The sequence below is a fragment of the Melanerpes formicivorus genome, unplaced genomic scaffold (assembly GCF_026170545.1).
Source record: "Melanerpes formicivorus ecotype bairdi unplaced genomic scaffold, bMelFor1.0.p_v2 SCAF_80, whole genome shotgun sequence".
NCBI classification, from domain to species: Eukaryota; Metazoa; Chordata; class Aves; order Piciformes; family Picidae; genus Melanerpes; species Melanerpes formicivorus.
In genome coordinates, this window is record NW_027142432.1 from 1,076,664 (window position 1) to 1,098,441 (window position 21,778).

General features: G+C 58.0%; 2 protein-coding genes across 2 annotated transcripts in view; one reads left to right on the forward strand and one right to left on the reverse strand.

Annotated features, from left to right (window-relative positions):
- Positions 1 to 7,850, reverse strand: part of LOC137454324 (zinc finger protein ZFP2-like) — a 394,553-nt gene extending 386,703 nt beyond the window's left edge. Inside the window, exon 1 of the mRNA XM_068164376.1 lies at positions 7,763 to 7,850. The gene's annotated coding sequence lies outside the window, so the exon portion shown is untranslated. The remainder of the gene's footprint in view (positions 1 to 7,762) is intronic.
- The window catches only part of LOC137454423 (zinc finger protein 850-like), a 349,726-nt gene extending 332,555 nt beyond the window's left edge, over positions 1 to 17,171 (forward strand). Inside the window, exon 6 of the mRNA XM_068164463.1 lies at positions 16,542 to 17,171. Coding sequence (XP_068020564.1) covers positions 16,542 to 17,171 — 630 coding nt within the window. The remainder of the gene's footprint in view (positions 1 to 16,541) is intronic.
- Positions 17,172 to 21,778: the final 4,607 nt, after the last annotated feature.

Consider the following 21,778-nt stretch of genomic DNA (forward strand, 5'->3'; position numbering starts at 1 on the left):
CTGCCAAATTCCTGGAAAGCTCTTCCAGCTCTGCAGAGTTCATTCTGAAGAGAGCTGAGGGAGTTGCTAGGCTCAGGGATGTCTTGCACACTCTGCACAAATGCTCCAGAAGCTTTCCAAGTGCCCTCAAAACCAGCAGCACAGCTCTGCTGCCACACAATGCCAGGCTGCAAGGGACCCCAAGGCTCAGCTGCTCCAACCTTGCCAGCTGACACTGCACTGGAAAGGAGCTGGCCCAGCCCCCTGCCAAGCTGAGCCTTCCAACTCTGCCCTGCAGGGCAATCCACCACTGCCCTGGGGAGATGATTCCAATGGCTGACTGGCAGGGAAAAGCTTTTGCCTCTGCAGGGCACTGTGCCACTTCAGCTCAACTCTTGCAGCAGCTCTTTGAGATCTGCCTTTGGAGCATCACAAACTCTGAAGCACTGCAGTGCAAAGCAGCTCAGCTTCAACTTCCAACTGCCTGAACTCTCTCATTTTAAATTCAAGACAGGGTCCAAGCTCACACTCAGCCCCCAAGCTCAGAAACCAGCAACTAAGGTCAGAGACAGCTCCCAAGCACAAGAATCCAGATCAGAAATGCAGAGCCAGCCCCCAGGCTCAGAGCCAGCTCCTAAGTTCACATCCAGGCCCCAAGCTCAAGAACCAGCAGCTAAGATCAGAACCACTTCCCAAACTCACAGCCAGCCCCTGAGCTCAAGAACCAGCAATTAAGGTCAGAACACTTCCCAAGCTGAGAGCCCCCTCCAGAGCTCACACCCAGCCTCCAAGCTCACAAGCCAACAAACCAAACCAAACCACATCACATCACGTTGGAAGAGACCTTCAAGACCCATCAACCAATCCAACCCACCCAAACAGCTAACCCATTGCACCAAGTACCTCATCAAGTCTCCAAATAAGGTCAGAACCACAATAATAACCACAATAATAAGCAAATAAGGTCAGAACCACATTCCAAGCTCAAGAGCCAGCCCCCAAGCTCAAGAGCCAGCCACTAAGGTCTAGAACCTAGATCAAAAGTGCAGACTTGGCTCCCAAGCCAGCAACTAAGGTCAGAATCACTTCCCAAGCTCAAGAACCAGCCCCTGACCTCACAGACAGGCCCTGAGATCAAGAACCACACCCCAAGCCCAGAGCCAGCAACTAAGCTCAAAAACCCTTTCCAAGCTCACACCCAGACCCCAAGCTCAAGAAACAGCTCCTGAGCTCCCAAGCCCGCAATTAAGTTCAGAACCATTTTCCAATCTCAGGAACCAGCCCCCAAGCTCCACTACCAGCAACAAAGGTCAGAGCCAAGCTCCAGAGCCAGCCCCCACAAGCTCAAGAGCCAGACAGAAAGGTCAGAACCACTTCCCAAGCTCAGAGCCAGTCCCTAAGCTCACACCCAGACCGCAAGCTCAAGAGCCAGAAAGTAAAATCAGCACCACTTCCCAAGCTCAAGAACCAGCAACTAAGCTCAGAACAATTCCCAAGCTCACAGGCAGCCCCTAAGCTCAAGAACCAGCAACAAAGGCCAGAACCAAGCTCCAGAGCCAGCAACCAAGGTCAGAGCCACTTTACAAGCTCAGGAACCAAGCCCTGACCTCAGGGACAGGCCCTGAGGTCAGGAACCACACCCCAAGCCCAGAGCCAGCAGCTAAGATCAGAACCACTTCCCAAGCTCACCCCCAGCCCCCAGGCTCAGAGCCAGTTTCACAACTTTGCTTATTTCAAGTTCCCTTCATTGCACTTCTGCTAAGTGTCCAAATTCAAGCAGCCAGAGAATGCTTTGGGCTGGAAGGGACCCCAAAGAGCAGACAGCTCCAACCCCCTGCCATGCCCACAGACACCTTCCACCACACCAGGCTGCTCAAGCCCTCATCCAACCTCACCCTCAGCACCTCCAGGGAGGGGGCAGCCAGCACCTCCCTGCCCAACCTGCTCCAGGCTCTCACCACCCCCACTCCAAACTATTGCCTCCCAAGCTCCACTCCAAATCTGCCCTCCTCAACCTTCAATCCAGTCCCCCTCAGCCCATCACTCCCAGCCCCTCACCAAAGTCCCTCCCCAGCTCTCCTGCAGCCCCCAGCAGCTACCACAAGGCTGCTCCAACCTCTCCCCACAGCCTTCTCCTCTCTAGCCTCAACAGGCACAACACTTACAGACCACCCACATAGGGGAACTGCCACAGCCCTCCCACCACCCCCAGGGCCTCCTGCACACCCCCTCCAGCAGCTCAACCTCCTGCCCCTCTTGGGGGCACCACAGCTGCACACAGCACTCCAGCTGGCAGCACACAATGCTGCCAGCACAAAAACCATCGCAGCAAAAGCCTCAAGCTGTGCTCAGCTGCCAAAACCAAAGGGACCTCAACTTGGCCACAAGAGAAAGGACCAAACTCAGCCAAGACACTGAGCCAACACCCAAGGCTGCACAAAACAACCAGCAACAGCTTCCAGCAACAGCAGACCTGCAGCTGGGCTGCAAAGCTCTGCAGAAGAAAACCACTCCAGAAGGGCTCCAGGGCCCCAGGGATTGCAAAGCCCAGGCTCTCACTCTCCTCCTGCACAAGGAAAGCTTCACTTGCCCACAAGAAGCCAAACACTTCCCCACACCAAGCCATCCACACCACTTGACTTTCAACCTCCTTCAAGCCCTTGCCTGGCAGCAGCACTTCCTCAGCCCACAGCTCCAGCAACACCACAAGGCCTTGAAGGCTCTCCTGCACTCCACACCTCTCAGCCACACCCACACCCCTTGGCCACCCACAACCCAACAAGCTTCCTGCTCACCACTTCTCTTCCCAAGCCTCACCTCCCTTGGGCCCTCTCAGCACACCACCAACTGACCCCAGAAGGCTCCAGCTGACAGCACTGCTTGCAAGAATCCCAGGCACTTCCAAGGGCAGACTAGGAGCCCAGAGGCAAAACCCAAACCTTTCCCCTCCCCACAGGACTCTCTCCCATTTCCCATTCTTCCCAGCACCTCCAGCACCTAAGAGGCATTTGCTCTGGGGCAGCTTCCTCACACAGCCACACAATTGCCTGGCCTGCAAAAGACCTCTCTCAGCACTGAGGCCAACTGCCAGCCCCAACACCACCAGGGACACCAAACCATGGCCCCATGGCCACACCTTGCTGCAACACCTCCAGCCATGGCCACTCCACTGCCTCCCTGGGCAGCCTCTGCCAGGCCCTGACCACTCTGCCACCAAACTCATTCCTCCTCCTCTCCAACCTAAGCCTCCCCTGACACAATTTCAGGACACTTCCTCTCCTTCTACCACCTGAGACTAGGCACAAAACCCAACCCCCACCTCACTGCAGCCTCCTTGCAGGCAGCTCCAGAGGCCAAGAGGTCTCCCCTCAGCCTCCTCTTCCCCACACTAAACACCCACAGCTCCCTCACCTGCTCCTCTCAGCCCTGCTCTCCAGACCCTTCCCCACCTTTCTTGCCCTTCTCTGCACCTGCTCCAGACCCTCAAAGTCCTTCTTGGAGTCAGGGGCCCAAAACTGACCCCAGCATTCCAGGGGTGGCCTCCCCAGGGCCCAGGACAGGAGGACAATCCCTGCCCTGGCCCTGCTGGACACAGCACTGCTGAGACTTGCAGAGCACTGCAATTGCTTTGCTCACTTGCAGCAATCATTTCCTTCCCTTCCCAGCTCATTGCACAGCAAAGAGCAGCAAGGGAATTGCTTTGGCTTCTGCTGAAGCTCCTCCAAGGAAGCTGCAGGACTTCTCACCACCAAAACCATCAACAACAGGCTGCCCCCAGCCCAAGCCAAACCTTTCAGTCCAAGTCAATGCAGTTCCTCAGCCACAAGCAGACACTCAACAGCTCAGCCTCATTTGGCTGCCTGCCAGCAAGCATTTCCCCAGGGGCAGAGCAGCTGCAGCACAGCAGTCTGCTTCTGACCATGCTTCCTGCCAGCACGGCTGACAAAAGCTCTGCACAGCTCTCAGCCTGCAGCCACACAGCAAAAGCTCCTCCTGCCCTGAGCCTTTCTGTGCTCAGGAGGCCTGCAGAGAAACTGAGAATCACTCTGCAACCCCCCAGGGAATCTTTGTGCCTCAAGAGCTTGCAGAGCACAGAGGCCTTGGATGCCACCACCCCCAGCACAGCCAAACCGCCCCACAGCTGACACCAGCCCCAGGCGCTCCCAAGCTCAGGCTCAGCACAGCACCCACGCCTGACACCCCCACGGCACCCAGCACACAGCCTGCCCACAGCTCCCCCCCGCGCCTGGCCCTCAGCCCAGCCGCTGCCCTTCAGCACAGCAGCCGCCCGGCACCTGCCAGCACAAAGCCTCCAAACCCCCAGGGCTCCCCCACACACCCCCACAGCAGCCTCTGCTGCAAGCCACACCCCACGCTCACCACCACCTCTCCTGCACACAGCAGCCCCCACAGCGCCGCTGCCACCTCAGCTCTGCTGCCAGCCCAGCCCCCAACGCAGGGACACAGGGACACAGGGACAGGGACAGCCCCTGCAGCCCACCAATGGCTCCGCCTGCAACACAGCAGCAGCCAAAGGGGGCCTGCAGCTGCCCCCACCAGGGGGAGGCAGCACCACAAGGAACCCCACAGACCCCCACCCCAACCCCACCCGCGGCCCCGCAACCGCACAGACCCCTCCCAGAACAGCACAGACGACGCTCACCGACCCTGCACAGCTCTGCCCTACCCCACAGCCCCCCCCGACCACCCCAGACCCCCACAGCCGCTCAGAGCTCCCCACAATCACAGCGACCCCCCCCCCCAAACCGCACGGACCCCAAGCGCCAAGCTTGCAGAGCTCCCCCGGACCTCACAGACCCACCCCCACCCCGTACCCCACCGATCTCCCCCATATCCCACGGACCCCCAAACACAGATCCCCAGAAGTCCTCCAGCCAAACCCCACCGATTCACCCTAGATCACCTCAGAGGCTCCCCCCCCCAGCCCCACCGACCCATGCCCCACAAACACTTCCCCCACCCAAGCGACCCTCCCGACCCCTCGCAGCCCCACAGAGAGCATTCCCTGATCCCCACCCCACGACCCCCAACTCAGCCCCACAGACTCCCTCACCCCACCCGGACGGCAGGACAAGAGCGAAGCAGAGCAGCAGAAGGAGGAAGAGCTCAGCGCACAGGGAGCCGCCGGCCCCGGCAGGCTGCTGGCGAGCAGAGAGCGCTGCGAGGGAGACCCCGGCCCGGCCCCTCCGGCTGCTGCGGCCACGTGGGACGGGGAGCGGAAGCAGGGAGCAGGCTGGAACGGAAGCCCCGCCCACGGCCGGGCAGCCGCAGCCAATGAGAGGCGGCGGGAGCGCGGCAGCTCCTCCCCCTGGGCGCTGCCGAGGCCCAGCCAGGAGCTGCCCCTGCCGGCCGCGGCCGCCATTGGTGCTGCCCACGGCCGGGCAGCCGCAGCCAATCGGAGCCGCCGCAGCAGCCCAGGCCATGTGAGTGGCGTTGGCCATGGGGGTGCAGTTTTTCATCCTTTGTGTATGCCTTTTGCAAACTGACAATGGTTGCCCTGGGCTGAACTGAAGCTCTAGGAGCTACAGGACAGACAGTGCTGCTCCTATTGCAGTGGAGGACACTGCCCTTGAAACCTTGCCAGACACTAAGACAGCTCCCATCAAAGACACCTTGGTAGTCACAGTCAAAGCTGTGGCATCAATGAAGCCATTCAGCAGTGGCCTGAGGGAGGCACAGGTAGGTTACAAAGCAAAGCAGCTGAGACCTCTGCTCTCTTGGACCACTTGTAGCTGCAGGATTAAGGGAGAGAGGTTTGAATTCAGGCACAGAACCACACAGAAGATCCTTTCTGGCTGCAAACAGAGCAGTGGCACTTTCAAGGGGAGAGTCAACTTCTTGGGGGACAACTGCCTGTTAGGTTTGTGCTCAGGTCTCTGTAATGTGGACAGAAGGAACATGGGGTGATGGCACACACATCAGGAGGTCGTTTAGGTCACCCTCATGCAGCTGCTGGGGATACCCAATCAGTAAACCAGGACAGTCTGAAATGGTTTACAGACCAAAACAAAGAGCTAAGCCACTGAGAGAGACTGCTGGGATGATAAAAAGCAGCTTTAGAGAAGAAGAACACAGGACAGGGAGCAAATCTTCCATAATCAAGAGGTGGAGCTGGATGGAGAGAGAAACCTTAGCTGCTGCCTCCCAAAGACTACAAAAGGCACATTTGATGCTGCACAAGAAGAAACCTAGAGAAGCTGGGGAGGACTTGACAGCTGGTGCTCCACAGTCATGGAAATGTAACTGCAATGCATTGGGGTTTCAAACAACATCACCTCCCTGCCCCACAACATCTGGCCCCCAACTGAAGTGCTGTGGATCACTGCTGTCAAGAGTGAAGGAACAGAAGCAAGCTCGCCCAGACCTGAGCTGCTATTTGAATCAGGTTCATGGACCAATGGCTGGAGTTACCTATTAGCAGGGACTGAGACACTGAAACAGGGGAGCAGTGGAAAACCAAATTGCTGCCAACACAACACATGCTGCATGAAAATCCAGCACACAGGGGCAGAGCTGTTAGCCTGAAACCAAACTTCATACAGGAACAAAACCAAATCCACTGGCACAGGTAACAAGGACTAACAGCCCCAAGGGAAAGACAGTAAGAGGAGATGGGAAGTCAATGTTGCTGCAAGAGGCCAGCTCCAGCAAGGCATCAAAATGATTGTTAGGCAGCAACAGACTCAATCAGCACTGGTAACAAGCCCAACCCCGGGGACACTGCAAACGGAGCCAGGAAATAGCTCTGCAGAGGTGGGGTCACAGCAATTGCTAGATCCAGACCCGGGACAAAAGGCACAGGAAATGACCTTGCTGCTGCTGCCAAACACCCAACAACCCAACCCAGACTCCTCACCCTCTGGCGCATCAGAACTGAAACCAGAGACTCCCTTCGGATGCGAGGTGCTGGAGGGCGAGCGGCAGCTGCCGGCTGCTGAGCTGCGGCGGGGCGGGAGGGGCTGCGGGGCCGGGGAGCGCTGGGGGCGGCTATGGCTCAGGGACCTATTTGTGTCTCTGCCCTGCACCAGCGCTCTGGGCTCCTCCAAACCCCTCCTCAAACTTCCTCCTGCGGCCCCAAGTCCTCTCTCTCCAGCCTGCAATCAGAACTTTCTTCCTGAGCTGCGTTCGGCTCACAGCCTAAGGGAAAAAGCTCAAAGCCAACCTGAGACCAAACCAATCTGAGTGCAACCCGAGAGAGGCTGCTGCGAGGGCTGGAGGCAGCCCCAAGATGTTCCGCAGCAGGCAGTGGGAACCTGGGGACTCCAAGACAAAGGCAGGAAGGAAAACCTCAAGGCTGAGCTCCGCACGCCCCGCGCAGCGCCGGGGCCCAGCAGCTCAACGCTCCCCGGCTCTCAGCATGCCCCGGGGCCCGCCCAGACCCTTCCCCGCTCCGCTGCCGCCGCCCGCAGCGCTCCGGCACCGCTGCCGCTCCCTTGGGCACTGCTGTTGCCTCTCTCGGCTCTGGGGGGAGTTGTACAGCTCAGAGAGAGGTGAAGCTGATCCACAGCCATCGATATCCCCACGGAGCCCTTTGCATCGCCCCAGCACACTCCCACCCCCAGTGCCAGTGCCAGCCCCGCCTGGTGCTGAGTGCGGGCAGCAGGGCTGGGATGAGAGTTGCACTCTGGACCCCGTCCCTCCCGACCCCCAACTCCACACACGCCCCCGGCAGCCCCACGCAGCCAGAGCCTTCCCCGCTGCGCTGCCGCCGCCCTCAGCGCTCCCCGGCCCCCTCAGCCCCTCCCGCCCCGCCGCAGCTCACCAGCCGGCAGCTGCCGCTCGCCCGCCAGCACCTCCGGCACTTCTCCCGCGCTCCGGCCCCGCTGCCGCTCCCCACGGGGCAGCAACAATGGCGGCCGCGGCCGGCAGGGGCAGCTCCTGGCTGGGCCTCGGCAGCGCCCAGGGGGAGGAGCTGCCGCGCTCCCGCCGCCTCTCATTGGCTGCGGCTGCCCGGCTGTGGGCGGGGCTTCCTCTCCAGACTGCTCCCTGCTTCCGCTCCCCGTCCCACGTGGCCGCAGCAGCCGGAGGGGCCGGGCCGGGGTCTCCCTCGCAGCGCTCTCTGCTCACCAGCAGCCTGCCGGGGCCGGCGGCTCCCTGTGCACTGAGCTCTTCCTCCTTCTCCTTCTGCTGCTCTGCTTCGCTCTTGTCCCGGTGTCCAGGTGGGGTTAGAGAGACTCTGGGGCTGAGTTGGGGGTCATGGGATGGCGATCAGGGAATGCTCTCTGGCGGGCTGCGAGGGGTCGGGAGAGTCGCTTGGTTTGGGGAAGGGTTTGTGGGGCATAGGTCGGTGGGGCTGGGGCGGGGGGGAGCCTCTGCGGGGATCTAGGGGGAATCGGTGGGGTTTGGTTGGAAACTTCTGCGGATATGTGCTTGGGGGTCCGTGGGATCCGGGTGAGATCCGTGGGGTACGGGGTGGGGGTGGGTCTGTGAGGTCCGGGGGAGCTCTGCAAGCTTGGCGCTTGCGGTCTGTGCGGTTTGGGGGGGGGGTCGCTGTGATTGTGGGGACCTCTGTGCGGCTGTGGGTGTCTGCAGTGGTTGGGGTGGTCGGGAGGGGGGCTGTGGGGTAGTGCAGAGGTGTGCAGGGTCGGTGAGCGTCGTCTGTGCTGTTCTGGGAGGGGTCTGTGCGGTTGCGGGGCCGCGGGTGGGGTTGGGGTGGGGGCTCTGTGGGGTTCCTTGTGCTGCTGAATCCCCCTGCTAGGAGGTGTTTTTTTTTCCAAGGATTCTCTGAATCCTTGAATTTGAGCTTGGGATCTGCTCTTGACCTTAGCTGCTGGTTCTTGAGCTTGGGGACTGGATCTGAGCTTGCAGCTGGTTCTTGGGCTTGGGAGCTGGCTCTGAGCTTAGGAGCTGGGTCTGCACTTGTGATCTTGGTTCTGGATCTTAGGGGCAGGCTCTGGGCTCAAGAGGTGGTCCTTGAGCTTGGGAGGTGATTCTGACCTTTGTTCCTGGTTTTTGATCTTGGGGGCTGGCTCAGCTTGGCTGAGTGTGAGCTTGGGAGCTGGGTCTCACTTTTGATCTCGTTCTTGAGCTTGGGGGCTGGCTGTGAGCTCGGGAAGCTGTTCTGAGCATGGGAGCAGGTGGTGAGCATAGGAGCTGAGTGTGAGCTTTTCACCTGCCTTGAATTTAAAATGTGAGAGGTTGGGTTCTGGGTCTGGATTTTGATCTGGGTCTGAGCCTGAGGGCTGGGTCTGCACTTTTGAACTGCTGCTTGCGCTTGGGAGCTCACCTGAGCTTTGGAGCTGGTTCTGCACTTCTGATATGGGTTCTGGAGCTTGGGGACTGGCTCTGAGCTTGGGAAGTGCTTCTCATCTGAGTTTCTATCTCTGAGCTTGGGGGCTGGGTCTGAGCTTCAGCTGTTGTTCTCACCTTAGTTGCTGTCTCTGAGCGTGGGAAGCTGCTCTGAGCGTAGGAGCTGGGTGTGAGCTACTGAGCTGGGTGTGAGCCTGGCCCCTGCCTTGAGTCGAAAATGTGAGAGTGCAGCCCCACGCAGCCAGAGCCTTCCCCGCTGCGCTGCCGCCGCCCTCAGCGCTCCCCGGCCCCCTCAGCCCCTCCCGCCCCGCCGCAGCTCACCAGCCGGCAGCTGCCGCTCGCCCGCCAGCACCTCCGGCACTTCTCCCGCGCTCCGGCCCCGCTGCCGCTCCCCACGGGGCAGCACCAATGGCGGCCGCGGCCGGTAGGGGCAGCTCCTGGCTGGGCCTCGGCAGCGCCCAGGGGGAGGAGCTGCCGCGCTCCCGCCGCCTCTCATTGGCTGCGGCTGCCCGGCCGTGGGCGGGGCTTCCGTTCGAGACTCCTCCCTGCTTCCGCTCCCCGTCCCACGTGGCCGCAGCAGCCGGAGGGGCCGGGCCGGGGTCTCCCTCGCAGCGCTCTCTGCTCGCCAGCAGCCTGCCGGGGCCGGCGGCTCCCTGTGCGCTGAGCTCTTCCTCCTTCTCCTGTTCTGCTTCGCTCTTGTCCCGGGATCCAGGTGGGGTGAGGGTGTCTCTGGGGCTGAGTTGAGGGTGGTGGGGTGGGGATCAGGGAATGCTCTCTGTGGGGCTGCGAGGGGTCGGGAGGGTCGCTTGGTTTGGGGCAGGGTTTGTGGGGCAGGGGTCGGTGGGGCTGGGGCGGGGGGAAGCCTCTGCGGGGATCTAGGGGGAATCGGTGGGGTTTGGTTGGGGGGCTTCTGCAGATATGTGGTTGGGGGTCCGTGGGATCCGGGGGAGATCGGTGGGGTACGGGGTGGGGGTGGGTCTGTGAGGTCCGGGGGAGCTCTGCAAGCTTGGCGCTTGGGGTCTGTGCTGTTTGGGGGGGTGTCGCTGTGATTGTGGGGACCTCTGTGCGGCTGTGGGTGTCTGCGGTGTTGGGGGTGGTCGGGGGGGGCTGTGGGGTAGGGCAGAGGTGTGCAGGGTCGGTGAGCGTCGTCTGTGCTGTTCTGGGAGGGGTCTGTGCGGTTGCAGGGCCGTGGGTGCAGTTGGGGGGGTGTCGGTGTGTTTTGGGCGGGGTTCTTTGAGCTGCTGGAAGGTCCTGGGATGATCCGGGTGGACCTAGAGGGGTTTGGGAGGTGGTGCTGGTGAGCTCAGGTTGTCCTGGAGAAGGAACTGGCGCCACCTGGGTGGGGTGGGTGTTGCTCTGTGGGACGGCTGGGGAGGGTCGGGAGGGTCGGCTGGATTGGGGAAGGATTTGTGGCTCAGGGGTCGGTGGGGCTGGTGGGGGGCAAGCCTCTGCGGGGATCTAGGGGAAATCGGTGGGGTTTGGTTGGGGAGCTTCTGGGGATATGCGGGGGGGGGGGGGGGGTGAGGGGTACAGGGTGGGGTCCAAGGCAGCTCTGCAAGCTTGGCATGAGGGACTTTGGTGAGGGGCTGGGAGTGATGGGCTGAGTGGGAGTGGATTGAAGGTTGAGGAGGGCAGATTTGGAGTGGAGCTTGGGAGGCAATAGTTTGGAGTGGGGGTGGTGAGAGCCTGGAGCAGGTTGGGCAGGGAGGTGCTGGCTGCCCCCTCCCTGGAGGTGCTGAGGGTGAGGTTGGATGAGGGCTTGAGCAGCCTGGTGTGGTGGAAGGTGTCTGTGGGCATGGCAGGGGGTTGGAGCTGTCTGCTCTTTGGGGTCCCTTCCAGGCCAAAGCATTCTCTGGCTGCTTCAATTTGGACACTTAGCAGAAGTGCAATGAAGGGAACTCGAAATAAGCAAAGTTGTGAAACTGGCTCTGAGCCTGGGGGCTGGGGGTGAGCTTGGAAAGTGGTTCTGATTTTATTTTCTGGCTCTTGAGCTTGGGGTCTGGGTGTGAGCTTGGAAAGGGGTTTTGAACTTAGTTGCTCACTCTGGGCTTGGGGTGTGGTTCTTGATATCAGGGCCTGTCTCTGAGGTCAGGGCCTGGTTCCTGAGCTTGTAAAGTGGCTTTGACCTTGGTTGCTGGCTCTGGAGCTTGGTTCTGGCCTTTTTTGCTGGTTCTGGAGCATAGGGGCTGGCTCTTGAACTTGGGGGCTGGCTGTGAGCTTGGGAATTGTTCTGACCTTACTTTCTGGCTCTTGAGTTTGGGAAGTGGTTCTGATCTTAGCTGCTGGCTCTTGAGCTTGTGGGGGCTGGCTCTGGAGCTTGGTTCTGACCTTCGCTCTGGTAGTGGAGCTTGGAGGCTGGTTCCTGAGCTTGGGAAGTGGTTCTGACCTTAGTTGCTGGCTCTGAGCTTGGGAGCTGAGTCTGCACTTTTGGTTTAGGTTGCTTGGGGGCTGGTTCTGGAGCTTGGGGTCTGGGTGTGAGCTTGGAAAGGGATTCTGACCTTAGTTGCTGGCTCTGGGCTTGGGGTGTGGTTCTTGATCTCAGGGTCTGTCTCTGAGGTCAGGGACTGGTTCTTGAGCTTGGGAAGTGATTCTGACCTTAGTTGCTGGCTTGGGAGCCGAGTCTGCACTTTTGATCTAGGTTCTGGACCATAGTGGCTGTCTCTTGAGCTTGGGGGCTGGCTCTTGTGCTTGGAATGTGGTTCTGTCCTTATTTGCTTATTATTGTGGTTATTATTGTGGTTCTGACCTTATTTGGAGACTTGATGAGGTACTTGGTGCCATGGGTTAGCTGTTTGGGTGGGTTGGATTGGTTGATGAGTTGGACGTGATGATCTTGAAGGTCTCTTCCAACCTGGTTTGGTTTGGTTTGGTTTGCTGGCTTGTGAGCTTGGGGCCTGGGTGTGAGCTCTGGAGGTGGCTCTCAGCTTGGGAAGTGTTCTGACCTTAATTGCTGGTTCTTGAGCTTGGGGCCTGGATGTGAACTTAGGAGCTGGCTCTGAGCCTGGGGGCTGGCTCTGCATTTCTGATCTGGATTCTTCTGCTTGGGAGCTGTCTCTGACCTTAGTTGCTGGTTCTTGAGCTTGGGGGCTGGGTGTGAGCTTGGCCTCTGCCTTGAATTTAAAATGCGAGAGTTCAGGCAGTTGGAAGTTGAAGCTGAGCTGCTTTGCACTGCAGTGCTTCAGAGTTTGTGGTGGTCCAAAGGCAGATCTCAAAGAGCTGCTGCAAGAGTTGAGCTGAAGTGGCACAGTGCCCTGCAGAGGCAAAAGCTTTTCCCTGCCAGTCAGCCATTGGAATCCTCTCCCCAGGGCAGTGGTGGATTGCCCTGCAGGGCAGAGTTGGAAGGCTCAGCTTGGCAGGGGGCTGGGCCAGCTCCTTTCCAGTGCAGTGTCAGCTGGCAAGGTTGGAGCAGCTGAGCCTTGGGGTCCCTTGCAGCCTGGCATTGTGTGGCAGCAGAGCTGTGTTGCTGGTTTTGAGGGCACTTGGAAAGCTTCTGGAGCATTTGTGCAGAGTGTGCAAGACATCCCTGAGCCTAGCAACTCCCTCAGCTCTCTTCAGAATGAACTCTGCAGAGCTGGAAGAGCTTTCCAGGAATTTGGCAGAGGTTTGGAGGAGTTAGGAAGGGATTTTGGTTCTCCTCCTCCTTGTCCTCTTCCTTGTCCTCCTCTGCCTCATCTTTTTCCTGCTCTCCCTGGAGGCTGCACTTAGACTCCTAGAATCCTGGAGTGGTTTGGGTTGGCAGGGAGCTGCAAAGGTGCTGCAGTCCAAGCCCCTCTGCAGTCAGCAGGGACATCCTGCACTAGCTCAGGTTGCCCAGAGCCCTGTCCAGCCTCACCTTGAACCTCTGCAGGGCTGGGACCTCAAGCCCCTCCCTGGGCAACCTGTTGCAGAGTTCCAGCAGGCTCCTGGTGCAGAACTTGTTCCTCACCTCCAATCTCAATCTGCTCTGCTCTAGTTTGAAGCCATTGCCTCTGGTGCTGTCCCTGCAGGCTTTGCAAAGAGTCCCTCTGCAGCCTTCTTGTAGCCCCCTTCAGGTACCAGAAGGTCACTCTTAGGTCAGTTGGCAGTTTCCATGGCTGTGCTGTTCAGAGCTGCATCCTACAGTGCAAAGCATCCAATCCACAACAATCCATAGTGTGCCTGGGCCACGGGAGCCAAGCAACCTCCCTAGGCCAAAGCTTCCTCCAGAGCTCCACCAAAGCAGGCCAGAACCCCAGGCCCCAAATGCCTTCCCCCTCCCCCATGCCTCTCTGCCCCTCCTCCCCCCATACCCAAGAGCTGCAGTTACAGATTCTGGTAGGCAGCTCCCAGGTGAGCCAGGCCGCTGCAGGCTGCAGTTGGCAGCACTGCCAAGGCCTCAAAGCTCCTCTGCAGAGAGAGATCCCAGAAGATGTTGCTGGGAGCAGAGAGGAAGGGCAAAGGAGGTTGGAGATCCTGTGCTGTTCCTTGGTAGAGAGTGGGTGCAGGCCTTGTGGGAATGAACTAAGCTAGATGACACTTTGTGGTGTCCCTCTGGACTCTGCTGTCCCTTCTGGAGGTCTCTACTCTCTGGTGTAAGACATCCCAGTGCCTTCCACCCACCACAGGGATTCTTCTCCACGCTCTCATCCAGGGGCTTCTGTTGGGCCCTGCTGGCTGTGTAGATCAGCCCTGGTGATGTTGTAGGACCCTGGGGACTCTGAGAGGGCAGCAAGTGAGTGGAGATGGAGCAATGGGTGGAGAGATGGAGGGTGAAGGCTGCAGGGGGTGGGAGGGCTTAGTTCAGCAGCTGTGTGGCTCTGCCTGGCTCCTACCTCCAATGGTGCTGGCAGCAGCTGACCCCAGAAGCTCAAAGCCCCAAACCCTGCCTGACTGAGGACAGTCCCCTGACCCCTCCTGACATGCAGCACAGCCCAAGCAGGCACTCAGGGCTCCTAGCCACACAGCCCAGCCATCCCCCATGGCAGGAATCGCCTGAGGTCTCACTCCCTCTCTGTCCCCCTTGCTCTCATCAGTTGCTGCCTGAGGTGGCTTCAGGGTCCCTCCCCAGCCCTCATCTGTAACCCCCCCTTGGCTTGGTGCTGTTCTTTCAGCCCTCCAGCTGATCCCAGCCTTTAGTCTCAGGCCCCTTCCATTCTTGTGCTGCTGCTTCCAGCCCAGTTCCTTAGATGCTTCCTCAGCCACAGCATTTCCCACTCCACCCTTCCAGCTGCAGTGGCATTGGAGGTGGGGGACACAGGGCCATGGGACAGCCAAGGCAGTAGGGACATGGATGAGCTGGGAATGAGGGAAGGTCCTGAGAATGGTCAGGCAGGAATTAGGCCTTGTCCCCCCAAGAAGGGGAGAGGATGCAGGGCCCAGGTGGCAAATGTGTGTGCAGGGAATGGCAGAATCTGGCAGCATTTCAGGAGGTGAAAGGAGTGAATTGTGCTGCAGCTCTGCCTGTGTCAGCTGGGAGATGAACAGCAGCCCATGGGCACTGTGCCCTCCCATCCAACCTCCTTTTCTCTTGGGGATGTGGAGTGGCAGCTCCAGGAGAACTGCAAAGAGCAAACTGAGAGAAATGGTCAGGGAGAGAAGGAAGCCAAACCCTTTTCACTGAGTCTCTTTGGGCTGCAGGTGTGTGAAGGGTGCTGGAGGTGTGAGGTTTGGGCAGGAGCCAGAGACTCCTCCAGCATCCCAGTGAGGGCTGAAGAGGTTTATCAAGAAGCTGCCCAAGTCCCTTCCCCCTTTGCTGCATCTGCAGAGATCATGAAGCTCCCTTTGTGTGTGTCCTGAGGGCTGCTGTGATCTTCTGTTGGGGAGTGGGCAGCAGAGAGGTGTGTGCAGGGCAGAGCTGAGCACAGAGTGGATGTGGTTGTGGCAGAGCCAGGGAGGAGAGCTGGTCCAGAGCAAGATCTGCTATCAAATGCAGCTGCAGGCAGCAGAGGTCTGGGCAGGCAGTGGGAGGAAGCTTTAGGCAAGGGCTGGGAGAGGCTGTGTGGAGGCAGCTGTGTTGTGGTGCTGGCCTGCAACTGTGTGCTGGGACTGTGTGCTGGGACTGTGTGCTGGGCAAGGAGCTGAGTCTGCACTTGTTGAGGCCTGCCATCTTGATCAGCCCTGGCTGTGTGCTGTGGCTGTGCTGCTGGGCTTGGGAGCTGCCCCCAGTAAGGCTGAGCTGTGCTGCCTGGTCCTGGGCAGTGCTGAGCCATCCCTTGCAGGTCAGTGCTCTCCCCTGAGCCCTTTGCTTCTCTCTGTCAGGGGCTGAGTCCTCCCTCCATCATCCCTGTCCCTGTGTGCTGGGGAAGAGCAGAGTTTGCAGATCTGTCCCTTGGAGCAGCCCAACAGGTAAGAAACCCAGAGTGGGGAAACAGCAGGACCCCAGCCCCCAGGGCAGCTCCCAACCTCCTCCACCTCCTCCTGTGCAGCATATTTCACCTTTCCAGGAGCTCTGAGGCACATCAGGTGTTGTGGGAGTTGATGAATGCTCCAGGCTGCTGTGGGTGAGTTGTGAGCAGGAGGTGATGTTTGGGGGTTGGGATTTGGAAGGTGGTGGGAGAAGGTTGGAGGTGGTTTGGTGTTCCTTGTTCAGTGCTGCTGCCTCCATTGTCTGATCCAGGGGAGATCAAAGGACAGGGCTGGGCCAGGAACCACCCTGCCAATGCCACCAGGCTCGAGGAGAGTGGGACAAGACCACTTGTAAGCCCCAGGGTACCTCAGGGCACTGATCACAGGAACCTGGGGTCTCAGCAGAGGTATTGGAGGTCTGTGCCCACAATGTGGCAGAAACTGAAGGTTTGAGGTCCCCTCTGCATTCTCTTCTGCACCTGGGTGTTGGGAGTCAGGGACTGTCATGACCCAGGCAGGATCTGAAGGTTTGAGGTCCTGAGCTCAGGTGCTTCCATCTTCCCTATTGCACAGCTGTGACCCCTTCCTGCCACAGTATGGCCTCACAGAAGAACCCAGACAAGAGCTGGGAGGAGAAGCAGCACCCAGAGTTCAAGTTGGAGAAGCCAATATGCAGTCCCAAGGTGGAGGAGGATGAGGAGGAAAAAGAGGTGAAGATGGAGGATGATCCTGAGAATGACAACTATGAACAGGAGGATAATGATGATGATGAAGGTGAGCAGGATGAGGGGGAGGAATGTATGGAGGAGGATGAAGCCAGAGCAGGTCCCTCAGTATCAGCCAAAGAGCTGAATCAGTGCCTTGAGTGTGGGCAGAGCTTCCCAGGTAGCTCAGAGCTAGTGAAGCACCACTGCCCGCAGCTTGGCTCCCGGCCCTTCGTTTGTGGTGACTGTGGCAAGAGGTTCCGCTGGAACTCAAAGCTCATCCAGCACCGCCGCACCCACACCGGAGAGAAACCGTTCACCTGTGGTGACTGCGCTCAGAGCTTCACCCAGCGCTGTCATCTCACCCAGCACTACCTCACCCACACTGGAGAGAAGCCCTTCTCTTGTGACAGCTGTGGCAAGCGGTTCAGGCAGATCTTTACTCTTAGGCAACACCACCTCACCCACAGCAGTGAGAAGGCCTTCAGCTGCAGGGACTGCGGCAAGAGCTTCAAACACAGCTCCACTCTCACCATCCATCGCCGCATCCACACTGGAGAGCATCTGTTCCCCTGTGCTGAGTGCGGGAAGAGCTTCACCACGAGCGCTGCATTCATCCAGCACCAACTCATCCACAGTGGTGAGAAGCCTTACAGCTGTGCCGACTGCGGCAAGAGCTTCACCCAGATGGGGAACCTCACAGAGCACCGTCGTGTGCACGCTGGCGAAAAGTCTTTCAGCTGTGCTGAGTGCGGCCAGGCCTTCAGACATAAGCGCACTCTCATTGAGCACCACCGCACTCACACCGGTGAGAAGCCTTACACCTGTGATGACTGTGGCAAGAGCTTCAGACAGAGGCACGCTCTCAGTCGCCACCGCCGCACCCACACTGGTGAGAAGGCTGTCACGTGCTGATTGCGGTAAGAGCTTTACCCGGACGGGGCGCTTCAAGAAGCACCGCTACATCCACACCAGAGAGCAGCCTGCACTGGAGGGGAGGCATAAATCCACCTAGAATCTGTGGGGTAATCATGATCCTTCTGTGCGGGCCTTTCCAGCACCAAAATCATTCCTTTTTACTTTGCAGTTCTCAGGGACTGGGGACACCAGCAGCAACAAACACCTCCTGCCCTTCTGAACACCAATTATTGCTAATGAGAACAATTACAGTGCTGAGTCAGCACAGCTGGAGCTCCCAGTGGAGCTGGGCAGGGCTTTGCCAGGGTCTGTCTGGTTCTTCCCCAATGCTTTGTGTCTCCCTGGGGTAAAAAATCCTCTGTCCATTGACCAATTGTCTCAATAAAACCCAAAAGTTACCCAAATCCTGTCTGTTTGCTTTTATTTCAGATATCCCTGCCTCAATGCTTGAGTTTTGGGGGCATTTGCACCCAAGGGATGGGGTGGAACTGTGTGCCCAGTTCAGGGAGGGGAAAATGAGGTTCTCAGAGGAGTCTTGAGGGGCATCTCAGAGGCATTCTGCAGGGGCTTTCAGGTGATCTTAGGTGTTTGGGATTTGGATGGTCCTAGGACTGACTTTTGGGATCTTTGAAGGGTGTAGGGGGAAGCTGATGGAGATCTTTGGAAGAACTCAGAAAGCTTCTGTTGGCTTTCCACTCTGGGGCTGGAACAGGTTGAAGAGCTGAGAAGAGGTTAATCTGCCTGTTCCCCCCCAAAACAGAAGGGAGGGAAAAATAACAGACACAGGAACCAAAAAACCCTCTGGGTTGAGATAAGGACTTGAGATAAGACCAAAAGAGTTGAATCCAAAGGAGATCCCATAATGCACACTGACCTGAGGCTGTTTGCAGAAAGAAGCACAGCAGTCAGCAGCAGCAGCCAGGAGTTAAACCCCTGCAGCCCTCCCCCTCAGCAAAGAGCCAGCACCTGAGAGCCAGAAGCCAACAGCAGCAACCAGAACAGGAAGCCTCTCATGTTGCCATCTGAACTTCAAGCCCTGTAGTACTTTGCTCCAGCCAGCACTGTCCCTGTGAAGGTGACATGAGGCAGGATGGAGTAATGGCAGCAAATTTTCAACTTAACCTTTGACATTCCCAAGCCCTCATTCTGTGCCACCTGCACCATGCCCAGCAGCAATCAGCAGCACATCTCAGGCACTGTCCATTCTCACTCCACAGGAGGTCTCTTTGCAGTACCCAGAGGGCTGCTCACTGCAGGTGTTCTGCAGCTCCACTCTGTTCCAGCACAGTCTGGATCAGTCCATGCCCAGTCCAAATGCTGCAGTTGCTGGGGCTGTGTTTCCACCTCTGGGGCAGTGTGAGTCCAGTGACTCCTTCCATGCCTCCAAGTGAAAGCAAACTTTGGCTTGCATCCCAGTACTCAGCTTCCAACACATCCAGGTGTGGGGATCCTCCTGTCACACCAGAAACACAGATGGGTTCCACCCCTCATGGTTTGATGGTGTCAGAGCACTCTGGGCACCTGTATCTACTAAAGCTTTATCCTCTCATGGCTTCAACTTGCCAGGCCATTGGTTCTGTGTGATCCAACAAACCAATTTGTCTCTCCCCTCCATCTGATTGGAGGCAGAGCCCCTATAAGTGCTGGGTGCTGCTCTTTGGCCACAACAACCCCATGCAGTGCTACAGGCTGGGGTCAGAGTGGCTGGAGATCAGCCAGACAGAAAGCTACCTTGAGGATACTAGTTGATAGTAGGCTGAACATGAGCCAGCTGTGTGCCCAGGTGGCCAAGCAGGCAAATGGCATCCTGGCCTGTATCAGGAACAGTGTGGCCAGCAGGAGCAGGGAGGTCATTCTGCTCCAGTACACATGTTAAAATACAGTTTTGTTATTTTGACCTCTTCTTTGCCTTAATGACACACATGCCAGTAGAGAATGACCAGTTGAGATGTGACACATGTGCCTGCTGATAGACTAGAGAACTTTACTGCACTTTGGCCACAGCAACCCCATGCAGAGCTACAGGCTGGGGTCAGAGTGGCTGGAGAGCAGCCAAACAGAGAGGGACCTGAGGGTGCTGATTGACAGCTGCCTGAACATGAGCCAGCAGTGTGCCCAGGTGGCCAAGAAGGCCAATGGCATCCTGGCCTGCATCAGGAATAGTGTGGCCAGCAGGAGCAGGGAAGTCATTGTGCCCTTGTACTCAGCACTGCTTAGGCCACACCTTGAGTCCTGTGTCCAGTTCTGGGCCCCTCAGTTTAAGAAAGATGTTGACTTGCTGGAAGGTGTCCAGAGAAGGGCAACAAAGCTGGGGAGGGATTTGGAGTACAAGCCCTATGAGGAGAGGCTGAGGGAGCTGGGATTGCTTAGCCTGGAGAAGAGGAGGCTCAGGGGAGACCTCATTGCTGTCTACAACTACCAGAAGGGAGGTGGTAGATAGGTGGGGGCTGGTCTCTTCTCCCAGGCAAGCAGAACCAGAACAAGAGGACACAGTCTCAAGCTGCACCAGGGGAGCTTTAGACTGGATGTTAGGAAGAAGTTCTTCATAGAGAGATGCAGAGTTATCCAAACAGTCCTACGTGACTGCCTTGGTGATCTGTTTTGGTTTGTTCTGGTTTGGAATGGCCTCCTTGGGGGATGTCTGTTCCTCACAGATGAAACTTATATCCACCTGGGGGAAGAATTGGAATTATCTCTCTGTGCCAATTGGGATATGGAATCCTTCAGATCCTTCATGCAACTCTCAGTTTTTCCAGACAGAGTTTCAATGGCTGAAACCAAAGAACCACGTGTCATGCTCTCCTCCAGTTGTCTCATTTGATCACTGAATTGGCCAACCGTAGGAGGAGCTCCACCATAATTCCCTGACACAATTCTGCTTGCCAGAATGTTTGCATAATTGGAAGGAGCAAGCTTGATGAGCTTTTTAGCAAGACCAGTACCCACAGGGATGTCATCAGGATTCAGAGTTTCATGTTCACCATAGAGTAGCTCTCTAACAGCAAAGTCTCTCAGACACTTAATTCCCTCCTCTATGGAAGTCCAGGGTTTAGGATTCCATGGAAGATCATCTCGGGAAGGGTATCTCAGGGCAACTGCCATTAAAAGGTGTATCCACAGATTAACCTTACCGAGAGCCCTGCCCAGATGTCTATCTATGCCATTATCCCTCGAGAGAGTTCCTAACTGAGCTGCTGATTTTTTGGGGGTAAAAAGAGCCAATTTGGTGCCAAAATGGCCTGAAGTTGGCCTTTATTGTCCAAAAAAGGACAATTTGTGGCTAAAAAGGGACAATAAAGGCCAGCTTGCGGCCAGAAAAGACCAATTTTGGTCAAAAAAGGACGAATAAGGGCAAGTTTGGGTCCCAAAGGGGCCAATTTAGGGCCAAAAAGAGCCAACAGGGGGCTAAAAAGGGACAATAAAGGCCAATTTGGGACTGAAAAGGGACAATAAAGGCCAACTTGGGGCCAAAAAGAGCCAATTTGGGGCTAAAAAGGGACAATAAAGGCCACAATAAAGGGACAGTTTTGGGGGGCTAGGGGACACTCTGGGGTCTGTTAGAGGTGGATGAGAGCCACTGGAGGTGTTTGGGACATGGGGAAGGCCAACTCGGGTGGTCGCCCTCTGGTGGCCACTCCTGGTGGTGACCATGAAGGAGGGGTTGGGGATGGGGAGGCAGAAGTGAGGGGGAGCAGAGGTGGAGGGGAGGCGGGGGGGGGGCAGCAGATGTGGGAGGGGCCGAAGTGCAGGGGACATAGGTGAGGGGGGAGAGAGGTTAGGAGGGGGGGCAAAGGTGGGGGGGCAGAGGTGAGGAGGGGGAAAGGTGAAGGGGGAGGGCAGAGGTGACAGGAGAGATGGGGAAGGTAGGGATGGGGTGGGGGCTCGGGAGGGCTCAGGGCACACACCTGGAGGGGGTGTTGGGGTTGCTGGGGTCCCAGGCCCCGCTCTGGGCTGGGGTTCTGCTGCCGTTGTGCAGCAGAGTCTGGGAGCTGCAGTGCAGAGTATGTCTGCCTGTGGGCACACACCATGGGCACCTCAGGGGCACCTCAGGGGCAACCAAGGGGCATCCAAGGGCTACCAACCCCCCCCCCCCGAGATCCACCAAAGCCCTGAGATGTCTCCAAGCCCCTTTAGAGACCTCCAGCCCCCCCTGAGATGCCTCCAACCCCCCCAAGATGGCTCCAGCCCCCTGACACCCGTCCAAGCCCCAAGAGAAGCCTCCAAAGGACCAAGTTTGGTCTCCAAACCCCCTTCCGATCCCTCCAAACCCCCAAGACCCCTCCAAGCCCCAAGAGAAGCCTCCAAAGGACCAAGTCTGGCCTCCCAAACCCCCCAGCCCCCCAGGGCTGCACCAAGTGGGGGCTGTCGATGACCTTGATGATGCCCTGGACGTGGATGTTGTTCTGCACCAAGTCGAGGGCCGCGGCGAAGCAGTTGTCCTTCTTCCTGCTCACAGCCTGGTGCCTCACTGCCACCACCTTCCCATACATGTTCAGCACCTGCAGGGGGCGCGACAGCCCCTGCTGAGTACAGGGCTCACGATCCCGGGGGGGCAGGAAGAGGGAAGGGAGAGGGTTGGTGACAGCCAAAAGGGTTGGGGGGAG